Here is a 15,927-nt window from a genome sequence, read left to right as displayed (position 1 = left end):
CAGACGGAAACAAGCAAGCGTGCCGGGGAGGCGGGGGGTTTCGAGGGGGTTCACCCGGCGAAATGGAGCCCGTTACTGTCCCCAGATCGTTTTCATCGCCCGCGGCGCCTGCCTCACTTCTCACTACAAGAAAAAGCCTACGACCGCAATGCTGTCATGGCTATGTTCTCGTACTGAAAACATAGACCATTCATAAAAACGCTGCCTGCGTGTGATCGCAACCCAGGAATGCAAGGCAGTTTTTATGGCCGTCAGAGGTGGGGAGAATCAACGCATCCAGAAACTACACAGAGGCGGAAAATCGTCTTTAAAAAGACGCGTCCTGAGAAGGAAAAAGACGTTCAACGCGTCCTGAGAAGGAAAAAGACGTTCAACGCCGCTGTGTTGTGCTCTTAAATTCACTCTTTTAGAATAACTCTTTCGAGTTGTCTGCGCTGTCGAAGCGCCCAGGGGCAAGAATGCACAGCCGTGCACGAATGAGAAAGCCGCTGTTATGCGCCGTCAGATCCAACAGCATGCAGAGCGTCAGAGGATTAAACAGGAACTGGGTGTGTGTAGTGGAATACAGTTAATTATATTTTGAACATCTTCATATTCCCGTTACTTGTATTTCATTACTCCCCAACCCTTCTCGCATGAACGGTCAAATGCGCTTCATGATCAAATTGCCCATCATCCTAGCAAATCAAAAGGTTTTATGTCAAAAGTGATTTAGAAGTAACTTAAAATAATTAGTAATGGTATTACTTTTTCGATTAACTAATCGGTAAATCAATAATCTGATTACAATTTTAGAGTAGTGATTAGTCATTTGTAATGAGTTACTTTTGAGTAACTTACCTACTACTTAAAAATCTGCAGTGGCTGTCTATTACATTATGTTGTTAATATTAAACAGACAACAATATTGTCAAGAAAAACACTCACTGCTGTATTGAAAAGAAAACCACTCAGTTTCTTAAAATGTATCACTGATCTTCTTTATTATCACTGTTTTCCTGAATGATTACTTAAAGTTTGAAGCAATGTTTTATTAATTTATTCAACATGCCATTGTTTTAATGTATTACTGACATTGCATTATATTACTGAAATTACTCTATCCACCTTGGTCTGAAAATATTTAAGACCTCTGATTTAATTAGTGGAGTTTGTGCACTTCTCTAGTTTTAAATGCATCTCTCCTTTCTGACATAAACTGCAGATAAGCTCTGAAAGGTCACGTCTAAAAATAGTGCAGAATGTTTGAAAGTAGTGGACCAATCACTGTTGAGTTCTCAGTCAGTGAATGAGAATAACTGCAGTTGTTAAATTAACATCACACTTATTCTGACAACTGCTGAGGAGAGACAGCTGCTTTACACAAGCAGTCTAATGGCTGGTCAAGAAGTGTGTGTTTTTATTCGGTTTCTATACTAATTGGTGGTTGTGTGCTTTTCTCATGTGCAGGAAAAGGGTCTTGCAAAATGTGGAAAGTGTAAAAAAAGCAAAAAAAAAGCTCATACAAAGTGTTTCTCCACAAATCAAGGTTTAAATGAAATAATAAAATTCTAATTTTATAAAGAAATTAGGAAACGATAAAAAGTAGTTTATTTATATAGCACAATTAAAAACAACGGGCAGTTGACCAATGTGCTGTACAATTTTTAAACATATGCAAAAGAACAAAAATACAATTAATTCGTGTTTTGTGTAACACTAAAAAACTATATTTAAAAAAAAAAATAAAAAAAAAAAATAAAATAAAATAAAAAACGGATAGAGAGAATAAAAAAATTATTCAAAAGGAAGTCATACCACACAAACAAAAAAATTTGTTTTTGTGATAATAAAGAGTTATTGTGAATCAAGAAACATTAAGCATTTTTTTTTAAAAACAAGTTGTGAATTGCAATTCTTTAGGTGAAGAGGCAAACAGTTCCAAAGAGACGGTCCTCTTTATAAAACTTTAAATTGACCTAGATTGCCAACCCAAATGATTCTTAGCTATTTTTTTTTATGAAATCAGATCAATATCATTCAAAATTAAAACTTAAAATAAAAAAATAAATAAAATAAAATAAAATAAAATAAATAAAAACATAAATAAATGCATATTTAATAAGTATTCTAGGAAATGTGGTGCAATGAACCCGGATCATGGCACTATTGGACATATAGGCTTACACTGGAGGAAGACTGTCGGTTTTAGTCCTCGATGAGACCAGCATACAGTATGTATTTTTTTCAATAGGCCTATTAGAGAAAATTTGTTTGATTTAAACCATTGGTCAATATTAGAAAAAAAATCCATGATTGCTGATGATCGGATCTAAAAAAGGAAAGAAAAAAAAAGTAATCTGTAGTTTTTAATATAATTCAATCTGTGTCTTAAAACTGCCCAAGATTCAAGAAACATGAGGAACGCATGTGAATGGCACCCGTTTTGTATAATGACCCAAATAGAGATTGGCTGGCTGATTTCATGCATGCAGTGTAGGAGGTTTCTGACAGCTGAACATCGATCTATCCCCCATAGTTAACTACAATGTTAACTCTGTAAGTCCAGCTGCTCGGCCGTTGACTGTGTGTTTCCCCTGTCATTCTTATAGGAAAGAATTAAGTAGGCTACCGTATTTCTCTGCGATGATGAAGACGGAAGGTATCACGGGCATCGAGCAGTTCGCCAGCCCGGGTAAAGGCAGAGGTCTGCGGGTGAGCAAGGCGTTTGGAGTCGGTGAACTGCTTTTCTCATGTCCCGCTTATTCATACGTGTTGTGCGTCAGTGAAAGAGGATACATTTGCGAACACTGCTTCACAAGGTCTGCCTTTGCAATATTTTTTATTAAATGCTGAATCAAATGTTGGTTAAAGAATTTTAAAATATGAAAAGTTATGACATAAAACGACAAATAAATATGTAATATTCTGCACTATTTTTAGATCACTGATAAAGTACATTTGTGACATTGAGCATGTTAACTCCTTTGTTTCAGATTTCTTTTGTTTCTATTGAAGCACATAAGGTGTTCTTTGTAACATTTTCATATCATTCTGGAAAACATGATCATCAGATTTTGTTCATGTACCTGCTATAGAAGAAATCGTAAAGTAGCTTTAAGACCGCTATACACTGTAGGATTTTTACAGTTTTCTAAGATTTATGTCTGTCATACTGTATGATATGAACGCAGTGATATCGCCATGGCATATTGTGCGACATTATGTCAGACTGTACGATACACATCGTAGCCGACTGTAGTCCCAATCGTCCCGATCAATAAACAGTTAGGTAAAGTTGGACATATATTCACAGATTCGAAATTCCCGGATCAATAACTCATAAGAGAAACGTTCTTAAAACACAAACAACAGCTCTTTCCAACCGCAGATATGTAGACAACGAGCTACAATCTAGTTTTCATCAAAACAAGCCTCTGTCGGTGCTGGACAAATTACATTGATCTCTAAGCGCAGCCGGCTGAGAGACAAGTCCACATGGTCCGTCTGCAAAGTGCAAAACCGAAATGCGATATTACAAAAATATTCAATAACTTCACTGTTACACATTGTAGTGTCACCAAATTCAGTTCACATATCAGTGGTCTCCTGCTGGTCATACTACAACACTTAGTTGATACATTTTATTTTGCATAATTTTGAGGAGAGTTTTTTTATTGGAAAAATATTCAATAACTTCAATGTTACACATTGTAGTGTCACCAAATTCAGTTCACATATCAGTGGTCGCCTGTTGGTTATACTACATCACTTAGTTTTGAAAAAAGTGCCTTTGCATTGTCCTTGGAGTTTTTTATAGGGACCAATTTTTTTTACTAACTCTATAAGAGATAACCAAACTCTCCTACGGCCTCTTTAGTTAGGGGTGTTGCACAACACACAATACCAAAGGATATCTTTGTTTGGTATTTGTGTAGCGGTCATTCCAAGGCATTGTATGTGAAACCATCTTGCACAAGTTCCACACTGAATCTATATGGGTATAAATACGTTAAACATTAAGAAAATGTTAACTTTAGGAATCATGTAATGCATAAAAGTATAGAATATTTGATTACTTTAATGTTATTCCTGGAATTTCACTACAGATTATTTATAAATTATGTACTATTTATATTATCTACTGTATTGATGGTTTAAAACAATTTAACATTATGTCCCCAAACAGCATCAACAGTTTTGGGCAGGTCCTCGTTTCCACACAAGGAACAGAAATCATTCTTTGAAACTGAAAAAAAGTAAAAATACATTACTGCTAAATTTGTAAGAAGTGTTCAACACATGAATTTAATATTTAGAACGATACCTGATGCTTTTAGAATTTCTTCTGCCATGTCTCTAAGAATGTGAAGAGGGTTAGGAAACATGCAAAAATGCTTAAAAGGCACAAAGTATTACATGAGTAGATAGGGGTTATTAATACAATTATTATTTAATTATTTTTAAACACGATTAAGAGTTGTATTTTACCTAAATTGCACAATGATGATTCATCGACTTTATAGACAATACAGTTTTATCGTCTGTTAATGCTGATCTTCTGTAAAGCTGCTTTGAAACGATGTGTGTTGTGAAAGGCGCTATACAAATAAAATTGAATTGAAAATTGAATATATACTCACCACAAGCTTCCAGTGTACATTTTGTACATTGACAAATCCAATGACTCCATCGTAGTCATCAAATTTGACCTGATACAATGTATGAAAATGTAAAAACAACTCTTTTTTTCTCTACTCCATTTAATATACAGAAGTAAAAGAGTGATTGCATGTACACAGTATACATTGTCCTTCACAGGACAAACCAAAATGTATTGGTTAAAAACAACATATTTCAGTTTCATATCAAGGATTATAATAACACTATAAATGGCACACACACACACACACACACACACACACACACACACACACACACACACACACACACACACACAACTCTACTGACACCCTTTCAGAATACAGTACTAAAGTGATTAAATTATAATAAATTATTACAGTTCCCCTTCTGTCGCTCTCTCCACGTTGTGTCAGAGAAGCGACACTAGGGTCTCTCTTGAGTGCCGATATTCACCTCTGATCTAAGAAAAAAGGCCAATGAGAAGTTGGCAGCCGGTATTTGCTTGTCCCGCCCCCGGACATACGGGTATTTAAGCGGCGCAAATACGGGAGTTCATTCAGAAAATTTCTTCGGAGCCGATGGTCGTGTCTGCAATTGCTGCGAGTTACACACCAGTTCCTGCTATTCCTCTGCTGCATGCTGTTGGATCTTATGGCGCACAACAGCGGCTTTCTCCTGCTTGCACGGCTGTGCATTCCTGCCCCTGGGCGCTTCGACAGTGCAGATTAAAAAACTCTCACAAGTTTTTTCCATAAAAGAGTGATTTTATTTAAAAGAGTAATTTACTCTAAAAGAGCAAAACACAGCGGCGTTGAACGTCCTTTTAAGGATGCATCTTTATAAAGATGCCTTTCCGCCCCTGTGTTGTTCCTGGATGCGGTAGAGTGCTCTCCGCTTCAGACGGCCACAGGCATTGTCTCGTTTGTCTGGGTAGCGATCACACCGAGGCTGCGTTTGTGGATGGTTCATGGTCTCACTGCGAGAACATGACCATGACAACGTTGCGGTCGCGGCTTGCTTACAACCGTAAGCAAGCCACTCCTGCCGCCCCCCGCATTTCTCCTTCTTCCCACGGGATTGAGGACGATGCGGTTGGAGATGGAGGCGATTTGGGGATGGCAGCGGGTGCAGCTCCGCCGGGTACACCCCCTCGGACCACCCGCACCCCGGCACGCTCGTTGACTCCCGTCCGTGCTCGAGGCAACGGCGACTCGCCTTACAGCCAGTCCGCCTACCCTCCTGACATCGAAGCCGATGAGCTCGCCGCGGCATCGGAGGGCGTGGTATCTGATGCTGAGGACTCCCCTGAGCTGCCACTTTCGGGCCTGCACAGCCAGGCTGAGGCCGACGCGCAGATGACCGGCATGCTTTCCCGGGCAGCCACTAGCGTGAGCTTGAATTGGAACCCTCCATCCTCCCCACAGCCATCACGGCTGGACGACTGGTTCCTGGGGTCTGGATGCCACTCACAGCCTCGTCCCACCACAGTCCCGTTCTTCCTGGAAGTGCATGATGAGCTGACGTCTTCGTGGAGAGCACCCCTCTCCACTCTCTGCTCATCTGCCCTCGCCACCCTCGACGGCGAGCGCGCCATGGGTACACGGCGATTCCCCAGGTGGATAGGGCAGCTGCGCTTCACTTATGCCCCAGAAGCCCTACCACCTGGCGGGGCCGCCCTGTACTCCCCTCCCGGATCTGTAGAGCAACATCCTTGCTAACCGCAAAGGCCTACAGCACCACCGGATGCGCCGCTTCCGCCCTGCATGCCATGGCTCTTCTGCAGGTCCATCAAGCCAAGGCACTAAGAAACATGCACGGGGGTGGTCCTGATCCCGACACGCTGCAGGAACTGCGCTCAGCGACCGACCTCACCCTGAGAGCGACGAAGGTCACAGCGCAGGCGCTCGCGTAGGCGATGGCCACGCTCATGGTCCAGGAGCGTCAATAATGGCTGAACATGGTCAAGATGCATGAAGCAGACAAGACTAGCTTCCTCAACGCTCCTGTCTCCCAGTTTGGCCTGTTCGGCGACACCGTCGAGGACTTTGCCCAGCAGTTCTCCATGGTGAAGAAACAGACGGAGGCCATCTCTCACATCATGCCTCGCCGCAAACCTGCCGCTACGGTTCATGCCCCGTCTGCTCGCCGAGGGCGTCCTCCCGCGGCCAGGAAACCTTCTGCTCCACTTCAACCTGGGCCCAGCTCTCAGCCCCAGCGTCGAGCCAACTGCGGGAAGCGCACGCCCCCTGTCTCACAGACCCCCTCAAGGACCCGGAAGGCTCCCAGGCGCTCCTGAGACAGCCCACCCAGAGTCCAAGACGTTAGCTCCGGAGGTGGTAAGACCGCTCCGTCCCCCGGTGGAGGGCCGGGAGGAGAATTTTGTGTTTTTTCATTTGCCGCATCCCCCAACAGGGGCTGCGGTACCCAAATTCTCAATAAAACAGCTATTTCATTTGTCTCTGGGTCACATGGCCCGCAAATGCCGTTCTCACAGCACTCTGCTTTCAGGCCTCAACAGTCCCGGCTTCCTGGACGCGGTGTCCCCGCCTTCAGCCCCACGACTGTTCCCCAGCCGGCCGGTTCAGACGAGTCCAGAGGACGCCAACATCAGACCTCCTCCTCAGTCACGAACCCGCCCCCTGCTGGGTGCGTGGAGCAAGGTAAGTGCTTTGAGTCTATTCTCAGCACCGGAGCCTCGGCCGCTTCACTGCCTCCCGACGCCGCATTACCTGTTCCGCACCGCTGCGAAGCAGTGCCGGGTACGTCCAAAATACTCGTCCCCTTGGTGCCCATAGCACGGAGCTTAGAGGCGTGGCTTTCACTGCCCAGCCCGTCACGCTGGCTGCACCGGACCATTCGACTCGGTTACGCAATTCAGTTTGCCAGGCCTCCGCCCCCCTTCATGGGCGTTCATTTTTCCGCAGTACACGGCGAACATGCTCAGTCCCTGCGCGAAGAAATCGCCTCCCTTCTAATCAAGGACGCGATAGAGCCTGTCCCTCCAAATGAAACGAAGAAGGGTTTCTACAGCCCTTCGTTGTACCCAAGAAAGGCGGCGGCTTACGACCGATCTTGGACCTGCGAGTTTTCAAATCGCACCCTGTCCAAACTCCCGTTCAAAATGCTCACCCAGAAACAAATTCTATCTGGCGTCCGGCATCTAGATTGGTTCGCAGCGGTAGACCTGAAGGACACGTACTTCCACGTCTCGATTCGCCCTCGACGTCGACCCTTTCCACGGTTCGCATTCGACGGCCAGGTGTATCAGTACAAAGTCCTCCCCTTCGGCCTGTCTCTGTCCCCTCGCGTCTTCACGAAAGTCGCAGAGGCAGCTCTTGCCCCGCTCCGAGAAGCCGGCATACGCATACTCAATTACCTCGACGACTGGCTCATCCTGGCCCCCTCGCGAGAGTTATTATGCGTGCTCAGGCACCTCAGCCATTTGGGGCTTCAGGTCAACTGGGAAAAGAGCAAGCTCACCCCAGTCCAGAGCATATCTTTTCTCGGTTTGGAGTTAGACTCAGTCTCAATGACAGCACGTCTGTCCAACAAGCGTGCTCAGTAGGTGCTGAAATGCCTCGCTTCCCTCAAGCCAGGTACCGTGGTCCAACAGCTCCTGGGGCATATGGCATCCTCCGCGGCGGCTGCGCCGCTGGGGTTGATGGATATGAGACCACTTCAGCACTGGCTCCAGACCGACACCTCCATTGGAACCGGGCCCCGCTGCGTAGGCACATCAACTGCCTAGAGCAGTTTCTCCCGTTAATTCGAGACAAACACATCCTAGTCAGGACAGACAAAACCACAGTGGTAGCCTACATAAATTGCCAAGGCGGAGTATGCTCCCTCCACATGTCACAGCTCGCCTGTCATCTCCTCCTTTGGAGTCAGCAGTGACTCAAGTCACTGCACGCCAATCACATCCCCGGCAACCTCAATGTGATAGCGGACGCGCTGTTAAGACAAAGCTTGCCCGACGGAGAGTGGAGGCTCCACCCCCAGTCGGTCCAGCTGATCTGGGACCGGTTCGGCAAGGCCCAGGTAGACCTGTTTGCCTCCCAAGAAACCTCCCACTGCCCGCCCTGGTATGCCCGGACAGAGGCTCCCCTCGGGGCAGATGCATTGGCACACAGCTGGCCCGCGGGGTTGCGTAAGTACGCATTTCCCCCAGTGAGCCTTCTTGCACAGGTGCTATGCAAGGTCAGGGAGGACGAAGAGCAAGTCATTCTGGTCGCCCCCTACTGGCCCACCCGGACTTGGTTCTCGGACCTCACGCTCCTCACGACAGCCCCTCCCTGGCGAATTCCCCTGAGGAAGGACCTTCTTTCTCAGGGACGGGGCACGCTCTGGCACCCGCACCCAGACCTCTGGAACCACCACGTCTAGCCCTTGGACGGGATGCGGAAGATCTAGCCGGCCTACCACCGACCATCATAGATACAATCAATCAAGCCAGAGCCCCCTCTACCAGGCATCTCTACGCTCTAAAGTGGCGTCTGTTCGCGGACTGGTGTTCTTCCCGAGCTGAAGACCCACAGAAGTCAGTGCTCGTGTTTCTACAGGAGAGGCTGGAGAGGAGGCTGTCCCCCTCCACCCTCAAGGTGTATGTTGCCGCCATCGCGGCTCACCACGACACGATAAACGGCAAGTCTCTTGGTAAGCGAATCATCCTCACGGGCCTCCAGAGACCTACCTTCGAGCCGCTATATTCAGCTGGACTCAGGGCCTCCCAAGACCGCCCTGCTGATCGCGCTCACCTCCATCAAGAGGGTCGGGGACCTGCAAGCGCTCTCTGTTAGCGACACTTGCCTGGAGTTCGGTCCGGCAGACACATACGTGATCCTAAGACCGCGACCGGGCTATGTGCCCAAGGTTCCTACCACACCCTTCAGAGATCAGGTAGTGAACCTGCAAGCACTGCCCCGGGAGGAGGCAGACCCAACCCTTTCGTTGCTGTGTCCAGTACATGCTTTTCGTATCTATCTGGACCGCACGCAGAGCACTAGATGCTCTGAGCAGCTCTTTGTCTGCTTCGGGGGACAGCGGAAAGGGAACGCTGTTATCACAGCCAGTCTGTGCCCCCCCCTTGCGGGTCCGAGCTCACTCCACTAGGGGTGTTGTGTCCTCATGGGCACTGGCCAGGGGCACCTCCCTAGCAGACATCTGCAGTGCAGCAGGGTGGGCAACACCTAACACTTTCTCGAGGGTTTACAATCTCCGTGTTGAGTCAGTATCGTCCCGTGTTTTCTCAGGTCCAAGCCCGTAGAACTCGGTAACACGCTGACGTTCTGGCCGGGTTAATCGCTTGCGCCTAGCGCCCTTTCCCTCAGCCGAGGTAAAATAGTGTGCCTCCGTTCCCAGGAGACCCCATCTTCGGGTCGCTGGTTGACTCCTCCCTAGCCCTTTTGGGTCCGCAGTTCAGCGGAGGAACTCGCTGACCCAGGCCACTACGGGTACCCAAAAGCAACCCTGTACTGGAATAGGTGCTCCACAGTTAAGGCCTCCTGCTCGGACTCCCCCGGTGTGTAATTCCGTGGTACTGTCCCCTCACGAGCGGACCCCCATGTCTCCCTTAGGCAGTTACAGCTGCCTCGGTCGCCGTGCTGTATGCTTCCCCCTTCTACGAGGCTGGATCTACCACCGCACCAACTTTTCCACATAGGTCCTAACAGGCCATGTGATGCATTTGCCACTCTTTACCTCCCCTGCCGGGTAGGTGTGGCCTCCGCAGGGTCTTCTCCCCCTGAAAAAGGGGCTAAGACCCCCTTCCCTCAATGCGTGTAAGGGCCCCGGCCATAGTTGCTCCTGTATCAGCAGTTCATGTACACGGCTCAGCGCATGGCACTTTTATAAGTGGACCCCTAGTGTCGCTTCTCTGACACAACGTGGAGAAAGCGACAGAAGGGGAACGTCTAGGTTACGTATGTAACCTCTGTTCCCTGATGGAGGGAACGAGACGTTGGGTCTTCCCCGCCACGTCGCTGAGCCAAGCCACTGTTGTGGCCGGACCATTTCCGGCTCCTCACAAAAATCCTGAATGAACTCCCGTATTTGCGCTGCTTAATTACCCGTATGTCCGGGGGCGGGACATGCAAATACCGGCTGCCAACTTCTCATTGGCCTTTTTTCATAGATCAGAGGTGAATATCGGCACTCAAGAGAGACCCCTAGTGTCGCTTCTCTGACACAACGTCTCGTTCCCTCCATCAGGGAACGGAGGTTACATACGTAACCTAGACGTTTTTCCTACCTTTTTTAACCCTTGCCTGGTCATCTGCTCTCTTGTGCAGTGTAAAAGTACACCCATGGTGTAGTGATTCATGTGGTATAGTCGGCCAGCAAAATTCTTAGAATTGAGGATGGCTCCAATGTAACATTCTATCACCTTTTGAATAAATTGTAAAGAAAATTAATCACACAAAAATGCCAGGTAACTTAGAGGCTAAAGTTAATGTTTGATAACATCGCTGTCAACAAGTTTGAGAATGGATCATATATGCAACACTTTGGTGAGATTGGTTTGTCTGAAGTCACTCCAGAACTTCTGGACTGACAATCTACTTTGATATCATTTTATGCAGAACAACCAATGATATTTTCCCAAAAACTTTAAGGATTGTTGCATCAACAGATGGATTAATTTGAGATAAACTATCTGGTACAACCACAGTTTTAATGAGAAACTTGCCTCGAGTTAATCAGGCCTCAAACTCTGAAACTCCCTGTGCCGCAGGGTGAAATTCAGCCTCTGTTCAGTATGTTACAACAGCCACAACAACTTCAGTTGGTTTGCATGTCCAAAGGACATCAACCTACAAGTAAATGAACAAGAAAACTGTAATCACTTCACACGGTATTTGAAAACTCCAATTTAATTCCATTTAGAAATGTGCAATACTCTGTCTGCACATTCTACTGTAATGGTACAGAAAGCTCTCATTAAACTAGCCTACCTCATTTTGTATTCATGGATATTTCTGAAATTATTAAAATAGTTATTTTATGTGATTTTAGAAGTATGTATTGGAAGATGGACCGTGTGTCCTGGGGTGAACACACGTTGGGTATCAATACAGCTGGCTTAATTCTTAATGTTTATATAGCTCTGCAAAGTGCCAAGTGGTTTCAGGCTCTACAAATTACAATTACTTGATTTTAATCTGTTTAGAGCATACTTTTTATTTTAGTGATCAGCAAAAAAGTACCTCTGTGGCAGGCTCGGACACTTTACATATGAGATCATTGCTGCTGTTCTTCACATCTGTGCTCTTCTGAAGATCTTCCAGTGGTTAGAGTTGACTTTGCTCTCTTTGGAACTGGAACAGTGGGTGAAGCAGTGTAAAATTTGGAGTTGGCAGTGCTCCATCTCTCTTTGCCCAACCCTCCTGAGATTAATTGATGTCTTTTGGTAGCATGGGTTTAAGGAGTAACTGCTCAGAAAACTTATGAGACATTATGTGTTCTCTGTATCTCCCCTGTAGAAAGCCATGCATTTTCCTGACAAAGGTCCCTGGCCTCAGTTGCCTCTGCTTTTTCAGAATTGACTGTTTAACAATTCCAAACCATCTCTCTACATGGCAGTTTGTGTCCCTTGTTTACTTGGGTCAAAGTTGTCATCTTCTTTGTCAGATGCATACCTTTTCAAATTCCCCAACAACAGACCACTCCAAAGGGGAAAAATGCCTAGGTAGTTCTCAAAAAGGACATCAACAATGCCTGGGTTCATTGTGTGGGGTCTCGGCATCCTTTTTTTCAAGCTCTTCCTGTACCTTCATTAAGACCTTCTTGAATTCATATGTGAAGGGAGATCTTCCGACAATTGTGTGGGCATTTGTTCTTTCTTCATAATGTTCTTCCTGAGCTAAGGGGCTGTCCTTTATGTCTCTTCCATGTCGGGAATCTTTTATTAAGTCCTGCGTGGCCTTCAGATTAATCAGGACTGTATTGATGTTGTGTTTCTCAATTAATACAGTGCACAGTGAGCAAAAGATTTTGAGTGCTGTGGTCATTGAGGTAGTGTTTTGCAACCTGACAAATGCAAATGTTGCAAAATCCTTCAAACCTCTGTCTGCTGTTTTTCTCCCAATTGACTGATCGACAGCTTTGAGCACATGTGCAGAACATATGTGTAGCGCTGTTAATGTTCTAAGGCCCTGTCCCAAATGGCGCACTTCATGCGGACTTTCGGTCTCGTGGACTTAAAGTCCGTAAGCCGTCCCATTTAGCATTTTAACGCTCTGAAGTGTGCTCAGCAGCGCCCCCTTTGTACCCTTGAAGCGGTCTTCCACGAAGCCCGCATAGATCCAGGCTTCACGCACTTCAAGTACCCAGGAGTCCTTGCGAAAGGCCAATCAGACAACTGGTGTGAAGAGCGCTTTCGCTCACGGACACAGACAATTGATAACATGGCTGAGAAGAAAATATTTAAGTGTAAGTATCATCATGGTTTTTATGACTGTGTACATTTTACCAGTTGTTACCTACAGTTTATACAAACATTATGGTCATCGACCAGTGGTTGATGTCTCAAACATAGTAATAGCGCGCTGAATAATAGGCTGATCGCATAACGATTCATTATATAGAACCGAATGGCAGGGCTTTACTGAGTCATATGTAAGTGAAGTATGGATATTTAAACCTGTAAATTAAAAACGACATAAAAAAAACAAGGTACATGTAACCAGGTTGAAATTATACCTTTACTTTTATGGTTGAAATATCACCAAATCCTGATGAACATTGTTTTATAGATGTTTAAGATGTGTTTTATTGCTTATATGCATGCCTAGATGTTGTTTCCAGGTTATGTTGTTAATACCTGTACTGTCACTTTAAGAGGTCGTCATTAATGTGCTTCTCTCAGTCTGCGCCACCTTAGCTGAGAGGAGGTAATGTATTATTTTGCGTGTCAGTTTAAAACATTTATTTTAGTTTTGGACGATGTAAACTTTGTTTTATACATATTTAAATGTTAGTTTTTAAGTTGTGAACATGCAGTTAATGTGTTTATAGAATATAAACCTTGTAAACAGACTTTTTGCAAGCTTTAAAGTATACATGTTTCCACGTGCTAGTCTACAGGGTTTTCTGTATGTTTGTCTACTAACAGGAGCTTGAAATCAATGTACTGCGTGGAGGAGACTGCATGTGACGAGTTTTATGTATTTTTTGTTGATTTGTACAGGTATGTGTATAATGTTCATTATAACTAATTTGACAGTGTTTACATTGGTTGTATTGAGAATGTAAAATAATTTCATGTTGTCTTTTATATTAAGCATTTTATAATTTTAGTTTAATGTGCTTCTCTCAGTCTGCGCCACCTTAGCTGAGAGGAAGAGCTTGAAATCAATGTACTGCGTGGAGGAGACTGCATGTGACGAGTTTTATGTATTTTTTTGTTGATTTGTACAGATAAATCCGCTGTTCTGCCTTCATTAAAAGGGCAACCAGCAGTTGGTCGTGGTTTGAGTCTTCATTCAACACTACAAGAACACAACGCAGAATAAATAAGGGTTGATGGACGTGCATTAAATTTAACACAAACAGTTAAGACAAGGCACGCCCGTTACATACACATAAAAAATATAAAATACATATATATATATATATATATATATATATATATAAAGAAAAAAGAAAATTAAACAGTAAATCAAATAATAATGACTTAATGCATTAACGACTTTTGACAAGTTATATGTTTATCTACAAAGTCAATAACATTTACTTGCTTACCCTTTCCTCCGTGCATAACATCAGCATTTGTATGCATGAAAAATAATCTTGTCTTCTACGACGTCGGAGCGTATAAATGTGATTTCTCTGCATGGCAAGCCATCTCGCAAACACAATAGTAAAAACAACAACAATAGGCAGCATATTTCCCCGAACCGAACCTGCAGCTCCTGTCCAACAATAACCACGCTTCACGATCGAGTCTGTCCCAAAAATACTTCTCAATGCACCCTTGTGGACTTGCACGAGGGGCCCTAGAAGTCTGCATTACATGACGTCACCGAAGTGTGGACTCTGAGGAAGTCCACAAGTCCGGAGTGTGCCATTTGGGACAGGGCCTAATATCCTTCCATGTCTTCAATTTTGAACAAATAGCAAAAGCCCTGTCCCAGTAGCTGACAATGATCTCCCTATTGAATGACAGAAGAACACTTTGGAGTAGTGCCCAGCTGTAGTCTGTTTCTACCTGATGTACTCTTAGTTTTGTGTACTGTGATAGTTTTTGGAGGAACTGCATTAGCCAGAATGTGATTGGTGGTATAGAGTATTCATTTGTCAGTATTTCACAGACTGGGAGGGGAGGTGCATTCTGACCACATCCAGGAAGAGTGAAAGAGTCTTTTGGTCTGACCAGGAACTTTGGATTACCTGTAGTATCTAAGTATAAAGTCAGTGGAGTCCTCTTTCTTAGGTGTTGCACATCAATGCTTATTCCTGTTTCAGTATACATACTGTATGTACACCAAAGGGGTCAACTTGAAAGTGCTTTATGTACCCAGGCATTTTGTGAAATCTGAAGTCACATTCCTTCATTATATTTTGTGTGAGGTACATCTCCATGAAAACATCATCATGAATTATTTTACGTTTTCTAACCTCTGAACTAATCACTTTAAGAACATTTTTATTCAGACTTCGGGTTATGTTTCCTGAAATTATTTCTGTAACGGGTGTTTTTTTTTAAAAAGTTTACTATAGAAGAGTTTGCTCACTCCTTTATTTAGAGCTCTTGCAATTCTCCTTGTGTTTGCTGCTGGTCTGAATTTTCTTTCATTTGTTTTGTGTGCCATTTTTCCTCTTTGTAGCACAGATATCTTAACCAGTGTGTCTCCTTCTGGCTCCCTTTTCCTTTTAAAGAAGTACTTTGCACTGCAGGAAGGAAATGTACAAACTGCACTAATGTTTAAATAGGGACTATTCATTTTACGGCAGTGAGGAGTTTTGATATGATGGCTTTTGAAGGCAAGGGTACAACAGGGATTTTCCTCTCAGACAATGTTGTACAATACATTGGTCCATGGTTGCCTCAGTTTCTTTGAACCGTGCAGTGGAACAATTGTCTGCCATTTCTTTCTGTTCACTGTAACTGTGAACCTCTTTGAAACCACTGGCAACTTTCTCCATTGTTTTTTGTTTCCTGTCTTTCCATGTTCAGGTTGGGCTCCTCTCCGCAATGACATCTTCTGTTGTTCATCTTCTGCCTCATTCTTGTCTGATACTTCCTCTACATCTGTGACTGCTTCCTTTACTTGAACTATTCTTTGCAATGATTGTTGTTCATCA

General features: G+C 44.6%; 1 protein-coding gene across 2 annotated transcripts in view; it reads left to right on the top strand.

Annotated features, from left to right (window-relative positions):
* Positions 1–2,487: 2,487 nt before the first annotated feature.
* The window catches only part of smyd2b (SET and MYND domain containing 2b), a 94,151-nt gene continuing 80,711 nt past the window's right edge, over positions 2,488–15,927 (top strand). Inside the window, exon 1 of one of the 2 annotated variants that reach the window (XM_052098622.1) lies at positions 2,488–2,801. In XM_052098622.1, the coding sequence (XP_051954582.1) occupies positions 2,626–2,801 (176 nt within the window). In that variant the 5' untranslated portion in view covers positions 2,488–2,625. The remainder of the gene's footprint in view (positions 2,802–15,927) is intronic. The other variant, XM_052098624.1, reaches the window with a different exon arrangement.

The sequence above is a fragment of the Xyrauchen texanus genome, chromosome 30, assembly GCF_025860055.1.
Source record: "Xyrauchen texanus isolate HMW12.3.18 chromosome 30, RBS_HiC_50CHRs, whole genome shotgun sequence".
NCBI lineage: Eukaryota > Metazoa > Chordata > Actinopteri > Cypriniformes > Catostomidae > Xyrauchen > Xyrauchen texanus.
The sequence above is the reverse complement of the archived record's forward strand: the minus strand, read 5'-3'. Positions and strand labels throughout refer to the sequence as shown.